This window comes from Lampris incognitus, chromosome 10, assembly GCF_029633865.1.
Source record: "Lampris incognitus isolate fLamInc1 chromosome 10, fLamInc1.hap2, whole genome shotgun sequence".
NCBI classification, from domain to species: domain Eukaryota; kingdom Metazoa; phylum Chordata; class Actinopteri; order Lampriformes; family Lampridae; genus Lampris; species Lampris incognitus.
Genome location: NC_079220.1, coordinates 53,362,256 through 53,371,888, shown reverse-complemented (window position 1 = coordinate 53,371,888; position 9,633 = coordinate 53,362,256). Strand labels below are relative to the sequence as shown.

Sequence of the window (9,633 nt, the reverse complement as noted above, 5' to 3'; positions counted from 1 at the left end):
CACACAGGTTGCGTCTGTCTTCAGCAGTCCATCAGTGAACTGTCACACCTGCACCCGGAACAGTTTAGCCAGCCGTGCTCTCCCTCTTTCTCTCGCCAGAAGAAACATGTGGACAATCGATGGGGCCGACTCAGAACTAAGAAAATAAGCACACACTGTTAAACTCAAAATAAGGCTCGAGTCCACAACACTGACATATCTCGCCATCAATGCCGTGACTCGTGTTGTATTCGGCATGCCACAGCGCCACATTAGGACAACTGGGTTAAAGAGGCACAACAGGAAGAGTAAACATGAAGCAGCGATGCCACCTGTACGTGTGGGACTTCATGTGTCCATATTTCATGTCGCTAGTGGTGTGCATGTTTGTTTGCACCGCTGATCTCCGGTGTCGAGTCCTCCATTGTTGCTGTTCAGTGAAGACGCAGACCTTCAGTGTCCTGGAGGTCCCAGACTGGGCTTTGTACCAGGGCACTTCATCCACTGCCTGCACCTTCAGCAGAAGACAACCTTCACACAGTCCAATAGTTGTTTTTTTTTTTACTAACAGCTCACTTTACTGTCCATCGGCCTTATCTGTGGAGAGAGGAGACCAAATTGTGGGGTTAGACAGAGACGGTGTTAAATAGTGTAAAATAGGAGCGAGTATATTAGAGGGACAGCTCAGGTTGGACGGTTTGGAGACAAAGCAAGAGAGGCGAGATTGAGATGGTTTGGACATGTGTGGAGGAGAGATGCTGGGTATATTGGGAGAGGGATGCTGAATATGGAGCTGCCAGGGAAGAGGAGAAGAGGAAGGCCCAAGAGGAGGCTTATGGATGTGGTGAGGGAGGACATGCAGGTGGCTGGTGTGACAGAGGAAGATGCAGAGGACAGGAAGCGATGGAAACGGATGATCCGCTGCGGTGACCCGTAATGGGAACAGCCAAAAGTAGTAGTAGTAGTAGTAGTAGTAGTAGTAGTATTAGTAGTGGATAGGGACAGTGTTATGTCACGACAGTACTCTTATGTTTGAACGTAGGAGGGGAAAAAAAGAGATAGAAAGCCAGAGAGAAACAGAGGTTATAGCAATTTCCTGTGACAGACCACCTTTAGGGATGAACTCCAATGAGCTGCTGAATATTCAGTAGCGTGACAGTCCTTCTTTTGGTCCATCATGCAGAAACTCGTGGCCCAATCCATTTCCACACTTGCCACAGCAAACCTGGAGACACACAAAAAGGGCCAGGGACTCTGATGGGGATATTCCTTGATAACACGACCATCAGCAGGTAGCACGTGTGGGCCAAGCCCATTAAGACCAAAGGCAAATGAGAAAGAAAATTGCTTTCAGATAATCTACAGATGTTTCAGAGGCACCCAGCTCATATTGTGCAGGTTCATTAAAACTCATAAACAGGGGCAGTTGAAACGGCTCCACAGAGGGAACCATTCATACCGACCTTTATGGGCCCCACGCTTCAGGGTACTTCAACACGCTGTTCTTGTGGATGGTCTCTGAAAAGGCCGGCCAAGGGGAAGAGTGCTCAAACTTCGATGTGCTGGAAAACAGCTCGTGTCCACACCCCGAGCACACGTAGATACCTGCCGGTGTGACAGAAGATAACTGTACGGGTTTCTAACAATATGTACCGCGATTGTCCGGGACACAGGTTCCTCACGCTCTGCAAAGTTAAGGAGCGCAGACAGAAAAGGAGCAAATGTGTAAATGCTACTGTGGCTGTTCCCGCTGGCGTTCGTGACATGCAGCTACTCACCGGGTTGGAAATGGTTCCTGTACTCTTCGCCACCAGAGAAAGAACAATATGACATTTCCTCCATGCTGAATAACACCTAGAAGGAAGAGGGTAATACTACCAAGCCTGAGACCTTTGTTTACAGTGAACCACCCAGCTAAAACTGGAATGGACTTGCCCAGCTGCCAGGTCAAGTGACACCAACTCTGCCCTACTTGTGGCGTGCATTCGTATTTCAACACTAGGTGGCAGTATGTTCACAGCTTCTGGGCATATTAGCTCAGTCACAATGAACCATCAGTACTTCAGATAAATGTCTGATGAAACTACATGTATCGGGAACAACATCTATAATTCAAGAACTATACAATAATAAGTAGTGTATATAAAATTTATTGCCATTTGGACTCTCGTGTGACATTCATTCATAAAATGCTTTTGAACAGACATTTGTGACATCAGGAATATAGTATTGATTTTAAAAAGTACCTGTTACTATAACTAATATTTCATTTGCTTTATCTCAAAAACCTTATAATAAAAATAAGTCATTATCAAAAATATTGCGCAATCACCTCTCCTCCTATTATTAATGCCAAAATACAAAACGGAGAGACCATGAACGTGTAATACATTACGCTAACTTAATTGGTGATTGTGCCTATATATATATATATCACTTGAGCTCATTGCATAAGGAAGTTGATAGTGTCCTCCATCCTTGCCGTCCAGTGAAGCCATTGTCCATCGGTGTCCTGGAGGTCCCAGACTTTTCCCAGAGCACTTCATCCACTGTCCGCACCTTCAGTAGAACAGAGAGCTTTCAGACGTTCTCCTTTTCTGGCAGCCACCCCCTCCAACAGCTCACCTTACTGTCCATCAACCTTATCTGCGGAGAAGGCGAGAGACGGACAAATAGAGAAAGGGGTAAAAAAAGAGCTTTATGTTCATATTATTTATATTCGGTAGAGGAATAAGACTATTCAGACAGGACGTGCATCCTTACAAATTGTTAATTTACAAGCTTTGAGGGAGGGAGAATGTATCTGTCAGATTTGTCAACTCAAGTTCTGTATAGAGAGTGAAGAAGTGACCTGCATGGCCGAGAAAGTGCTTGACAGTCAACTTCCACTGGACAACTAATTCTTGGTATTTGTCTGTGAATGTTCTCATTCATCCAGGTCATGGTTATCCAAAGGAGTTGAATCAAGTGCAGCTGGACTTGGTATATATCCATGAAGACGTTTCACCTCTCATCCAAGAGGCTTCCTCAGTTCGTGCCTTTCTGACTAGACCAAGCTAGTCTGTCTGGCTGGTGACGAGACTCAGAATTTATCCTCTAGGAGTCGTTGTCAGAGCTATTGATATGCGTGGCTCTTTGTGATCCGATGTTTACCAACGCCCGTCGCTAACAGAGCCACTCATATCTATGGCTCTGCAGAGCCATAGAGGATAAATTCTGAGTCTCATCACCAGCCAGTCAGACTAGCTTGGTCTAGTCAGAAAGGCACGAACTGAGGTAGCCTCTTGGATGAGAGGCGAAACGTCTTCACGGATATATACCAAGTCCAGTTGCACTTGATTCAACTCCTTTGGATAATTCTTGGTATTGTGTGAATATTTTACCTTTAGGGATGAACTTCAGTGAGCTACTGAATATTCAAAAGCGAGACGATCCTTTGGTTGGCCCGTCGTTTACAAACTCGTGGCCCAATCCATTGCCACACTTCCCACATCTCACCTGGAACATGAAAAAAATCAGCATTCAAGAAATTGTTACCATGAGGTCAATGAAAAGTAAAAGTAGAATATAGATGATAGATAAAATAATCAGAGGAGTGACGTTTTAGAATCTCATTCTCAGTTTAAGATTACAAAGATTGGGATCATTCATGGTTCACTTATAATAGAGACTGTTTAATATCACAATTACACTTCATTAAACAGAATTAAAAAATGCTTCATGTGCGAGAGAAAGTGTATGAAGCACACTGTTTAGAAAACTTGGGAGGCCTGAAAGGTCAAAGCCTAATCCCCTTTGGCCCTGAGCCTTGAATTTGGAACAATGAAAAAGAACAATGAAAAGAGGAGCTCAGACTGTAAATGGGCTCAGACTAAGATCCGTATCAGTCCCTGGCTACGCTGAGGACTTGTAAAGCAAACTGAGTTAATCCTTTTCCAGGCATGTCACCTTGTATGCCCCAGGTCTCTCCTCATGTTTGGAAACACTGTCCTCACGGATGGTCTCTGTGAAGGCTGGCCAGGGAGACGAGTGCTCATATTTGGATCTGCTGGAGAACAGCTGGTGGTCACACTTGGAGCATGAATAAATCCCTGGAGAGGAGAGAAATACAGGTATCATTTTTTTATGTATGTATGGGTATGGTATGGTATGGACATGGGTATGGGTGAGTATAACAAATATTTTTTTGACAGATTTTATTTCATACATATCTATAGCGAACTCATCACTAGAACTTGTAACCCTCTATAATATCAAGATCAATTATCTTGTTTTTAAACACAGAAGCAACCAGTTAACTTTTTTTTAAAAAAATTTCCCCCTTTTTCTCCCCAATTGTGTCCGGCCAATTACCCCACTGTTCCGAGCTGTCCCAGTTGTTGCTCCAGCCCCGCTGCCGATCCGAGGAGGGCTGCAGACTACCACATGCCTCCTCCCGATACATGTGGAGTCACCAGCCGCTTCTTTTCACCTGACAGTGAGGAGTTTCGCCAGGGGGATGTAGCGCGTGGGAGGATCATGCTATTCCCTCCAGTTCCCCCTTCCTCCGGAACAGGCGCCCCGACCGACCAGAGCAGAAGCTAGTGCAGCAACCAGGATACATACCCACATCCGGCTTCCCACCCGCAGACACGGCCAATTGTGTCTAGGTAACACTGGGATTCGAACCGGCGATCCCCGTGTCGGTAGGCAACGGAATAGACCGCTACGCTACCCGGACGCCCCCAGTTAAGACTTAACATGTTGTGCAATACCGTTTAATTACATCAAATCTGGAAGCACTACAGGTTAAACAGCGCAATTTAACTTTGAGCTCGGTCATCTAACTAAAATGGAAGGAGTTTCTGTCCATATGCACGTCTGACCTTCGGTTTTCTTGACAACCGTCGACCGATTGTCTCGACAACCGTTCATCCAATCGACTTCACACTCGGCGGGTGTATTGCTGAGGACCCAAGGAGGTCCAGTGTCAAGTGTAAAGTTGTTTGGACGGACGGATGGACAGAGAGACAGACGTTGTTTCCCGTGGCAACCGGACAAACAGCACTGATCTGCCATTGCAACCCATATTGTGGTCGGATGGGGGATTACATCCAAAGTGCCAGCAACCATAGTTAATAAAACAACTAGATTTTAGTACTGTACACATTTTTAAGCTCTTTGGAAAAGTTCATTCTGATTTTTGAGCCACATTTTAAATGACTGTTACTGATTGTTTTGTGATAGAGCCAGGATTTTTTTTTTTATACCTATAGGCCGTTTATTACAATATTGGGTTGATAATGTAGGGTACTACTGCCCAGTCGTTCACTACTTAGAAAGAGAGGACTTAGATTTTGAGGAATACCCGTGTCCACACCAACAATGAAAATAGTTTTACATACTCAAAGAAAGTTGAATCAGTTCATCTGGACACAATGTTTACTGACAGAAACGTTTCATCACTCATCTAAGTGACCTCTTAACCCTCCACTGACTGCGGGTATCCCCACCCTTATATACCCCAATAGTTACATAACGACCGAAACCAACGATCACTTTCATACGCAAATAGGCATGATCATTAACTAGAGTTTCAATGGCCATGTGTACTATTCACAGAGGATTTGGGAACGTTTGCAATCACAACATTGCAAGATTGCTTTAATTTTCTTTCCTGGATTATTGAGCATGCAGAAAGACAGTTTCACATATTCTTTTAACCTTGTCCTTTCGTGTGGAACTCCATATATTATGAACAGTTCAACAGATGTATGTGTGCATACATTATTCCACGGCAAGTGTCCTCAATATGGAACCAAAACGGAACAGGCCTAAACCACCCTGAGCATTAGCTCCACATTTCCCGTTCACCGTCATTGGAGCTTCCAACGAAAACGGAGCTTCAGAGACATGACAGGCAGGCTGTCTTTGCTTACTTATTGCAAGATTTTGGAGAAGTGTGTCCATGTACTAATCTCAATACATATACAATTAAATGGGAGTGGATTTCACTGTAGCCTCCAAACGCCCACCGACAACACCAGGTTTTGAAACACTCGTGTAATCGTGGGAGTGTTACGAGTTTGCTAGTTTAGACAAGCTACAGGGTGTTAGCTAGGGTCCCTTGGTGTACTGTCCCTTAGTGTACTGTCCCTTGGTATACTGTCTCTTGGTATACTGTCCTTTGGTATACTGTCCCTTGGTGTTCTGTCCCTTGGTATACTGTCCTTTGGTATACTGTCCTTTGGTATACTGTCCCTTGGTGTACTGTCCCTTGGTATACTGTCCTTTGGTATACTGTCCTTTGGTATACTGTCCCTTGGTGTACTGTCCCTTGGCGTACTGTCCCTTGGCGTACTGTCCGTTGGCATACTGTCCTTTGGTATACTGTCCCTTGGTGTACTGTCCCTTGGTGTACTGTCCCTTGGTATACTGTCCCTTGGTGTACTGTCCTTTAGTATACTGTCCCTTAGTGTACTGTCCCTTGGTATACTGTCCTTTGGTATACTGTCCCTTGGTGTTCTGTCCCTTGGTATACTGTCCCTTGGTGTACTGTCCCTTGGTATACTGTCCTTTGGTATACTGTCCTTTGGTATACTGTCCCTTGGTGTACTGTCCCTTGGTGTACTGTCCCTTGGTATACTGTCCTTTGGTATACTGTCCTTTGGTATACTGTCCCTTGGCGTACTGTCCCTTGGCGTACTGTCCGTTGGCATACTGTCCTTTGGTGTACTGTCCCTTGGTGTACTGTCCCTTGGTATACTGTCCTTTGGTATACTGTCCCTTGGCGTACTGTCCGTTGGCATACTGTCCTTTGGTATACTGTCCCTTGGTGTACTGTCCCTTGGTGTACTGTCCCTTGGTATACTGTCCCTTGGTGTACTGTCCTTTAGTATACTGTCCCTTGGTGTACTGTCCCTTGGTATACTGTCCTTTGGTATACTGTCCTTTGGTATACTGTCCCTTGGTGTACTGTCCCTTGGTGTACTGTCCCTTGGCGTACTGTCCGTTGGCGTACTGTCCTTTGGTATACTGTCCCTTGGTGTACTGTCCCTTGGTGTACTGTCCCTTGGTATACTGTCCATTGGTGTACTGTCCTTTAGTATACTGTCCCTTGGTGTACTGTCCCTTGGTATACTGTCCCTTGGTGTACTGTCCCTTAGTGTACTGTCCCTTGGTATACTGTCCCTTGGTGTACTGTCCCTTGGTATACTGTCCCTTGGTGTACTGTCCCTTGGTATACTGTCCCTTGGTGTACTGTCCCTTGGTGTACAGTCCAGCTTCCTTTTGGACCTTCTCTTTGCGTGCCCGGCGGGAAATCAACGGATCTCGGTCCGGGCAAACGAACTCCACGCAGCTAACAGGCAACACCAACGGGACAAGCTACGCCATCGCCAACTGTTTTTAGCATTTAGCAAACCTTGCGAGCCGCGCAACTAACCACATTACACGACGTTATTCCCGCGCATACGGCGACGTAACGCCGATAAACGAGAGAGCGGTCAAAGTAATACCTGGATTGAAGTGGTCTTTGAAAACCTCTCCCCCGAAAAAGGAGCAAAACGACATCGCTCTGCCCTCCGCTGCGCCGCTCAGAAGGAGCCGTCAATCAACCGCCTCGACGACCTTTACGCGACTCTCGCGATATCGGCAGCGCGTTGTTCTCGCGAAAATGCGGAAGTACCGAATCCGAGCAGCAGCGACGAGCATGAAGAAATGGAGGACGGGGGGGGGGGGGTTAAAACACAAACCGACAGCAGAAACCGGGAGGGGCCTCGAAACGGCCTCTCTGCTGGACTCTCTAACCCAGTGTTCCTCAACCGGGGGTCCGCGGACCCCTAGTGGTCCGTGGTGTAATTGCAAGGGGTCCGTGAAAATAAAATATCTTTAAAAAAAAGATCCTATGACATTTATAGAAATAGGATTATTTTACTCAGATGTGACTGAGACCTTTATCTACCTAAACTATAAAGGGTAACAAGACTTTTTTCTCTAATTACATCTGTTTCACAAGTGTAATTTATTGTATTTTAATAAGAGATCTCGCTCCCGTTTGCGTTGTTAAAAGTTACTGCATAAAAGTTCTGTTGTTACATATATCTGAAAGTTACTGAATACATATTCTGTGTTGTTACATATATCTGAAAGTTACTGAATACATATTCTGTTTTGTTACATATATCTGAAAGTTACTGAATACATATTCTGTTTTGTTACATATATCTGAAAGTTACTGAATACATATTCTGTTTTGTTACATATATCTGAAAGTTACTGCATAAGAATTCTGTTTTGTTAACTATATCTAAGTTACAACTGAAAGCTCTTATTTTTGCCCCAAAGAGTGAATAAATGCTATAATGCAATTTAAAATGCAGTTTCTAGTGTTTCTACCAAATTGCAACCCCCCTCCCCCAAGATCAGGTGGAGGGGTCCTCAGGGTAGATCAAAAATACACAGGGGGTCCAGGACCTCAAAAAGGTTGAGAACCACTGCTCTAACCAAAGGGAAAAGTAACCGCAGTTTTTACCGTTTGTGTAAGAAAGCTTTTCAATGCGTCGCTCATTTAATGGTGCAAGACCGTTGGTTGACCTGCAGAAAATACTGCCTGTCAACAGAGGAACTGAAATCTGCTGTCGCCCACTGTTTTGTCTCTTGGCAGGTTGGCTCGAGCCACTGCTAAATCCCATTTTCTTGCACTGCTCTCGAAACTGCAGAGCTGCAACGACCATGGCAAGAGTTTCTCTCGAGGAAGCGTTGAAACCCACGAAAGGAGTCATTCTGGGGAGAAAACATAGTTTTGTGGTATTTGTGGCAAAGCACTGGATACACAGAATCATACACAGTTCATATCAACAGCCACAACAGGGAGAAACCACATCACTGTAGTATGTAAGGCAAGTGATGACGACTGGCAGTCGTATCAAAACTCACACGAGACACCATGCAGGAGAAAAACTGCCTAACAAATTAACTCAAAATCCGAGGATGCTAAAACTTTGGCAGCCATTTAGACACAATTTTAAGGTCTTATCTGCATCATCCTTGGCTTCAATATGTAATCATTTATTCTGCCCTTCGTCTTTAGATTGGACTTTCTCTCAGTGGTACACAAAAGGTATTTGGCCTATCTCCACCCCACCTTTTCAGACGAGGGGGGGGGGCAAGGAGGGTATCTTATTGTGTGATGTTGCGCTTGTTTTATTTTTTTATTTTATTTAGTTGAGTTTTATTTATGTATTTATTTTGCACTTTATATTTGTACTCTAGATTGTACTTTCTATTTTGTTATTTTTGTTATTAGGTGGCAACGGTGGCACAGTGGTTTAGTGCGGTGTGCCTCACAGCAAGAAGGTTCGAGCTCCGGGGATAGTCCAACCTTGGGGGGTCATCCCGAGTTTGCATGTTCCCCCCCGTGTCCTGCGTGGGTTTCCTCCCACAGTCCAAAGACATGTAGGTCAGGTGAATCGGCCGCACTAAAATTGTCCCTGTAGGTGTGTGGGTGTGTGTGTGTGTGTGGGGGGGCCCTGTGATGGGTCTGGCAGCCTGTCCAGGGTGTCTCCCCGCCTGCCAGCCAGTGGCTGCTGGATAGGCTCCAGCATCCCCCCGCGACCCTGAGAGCAGGATAAGCGGTTTGGGTAATGGATGGATGGATTATTGTTATTATTACTA

General features: G+C 45.2%; 1 protein-coding gene and 1 pseudogene across 1 annotated transcript; both read right to left on the bottom strand.

The window, feature by feature from the left end:
• Window positions 1-251: 251 nt before the first annotated feature.
• Window positions 252-1,812, bottom strand: LOC130119712 (methionine-R-sulfoxide reductase B1-A-like; annotated as a pseudogene).
• A 285-nt stretch (window positions 1,813-2,097) lies between these two features.
• On the bottom strand, window positions 2,098-7,624 carry LOC130119532 (methionine-R-sulfoxide reductase B1-A-like). The gene is made up of 4 exons (XM_056288057.1): window positions 7,476-7,624; window positions 3,928-4,070; window positions 3,363-3,477; window positions 2,098-2,625 (listed from the first exon to the last, which is right to left on the bottom strand). The coding sequence occupies exons 1-4, from the start codon at window positions 7,528-7,530 to the stop codon at window positions 2,606-2,608; spliced, it is 333 nt and encodes a 110-aa protein (XP_056144032.1). The 5' UTR covers window positions 7,531-7,624; the 3' UTR covers window positions 2,098-2,605.
• Between the last annotated feature and the right edge of the window lie 2,009 nt (window positions 7,625-9,633).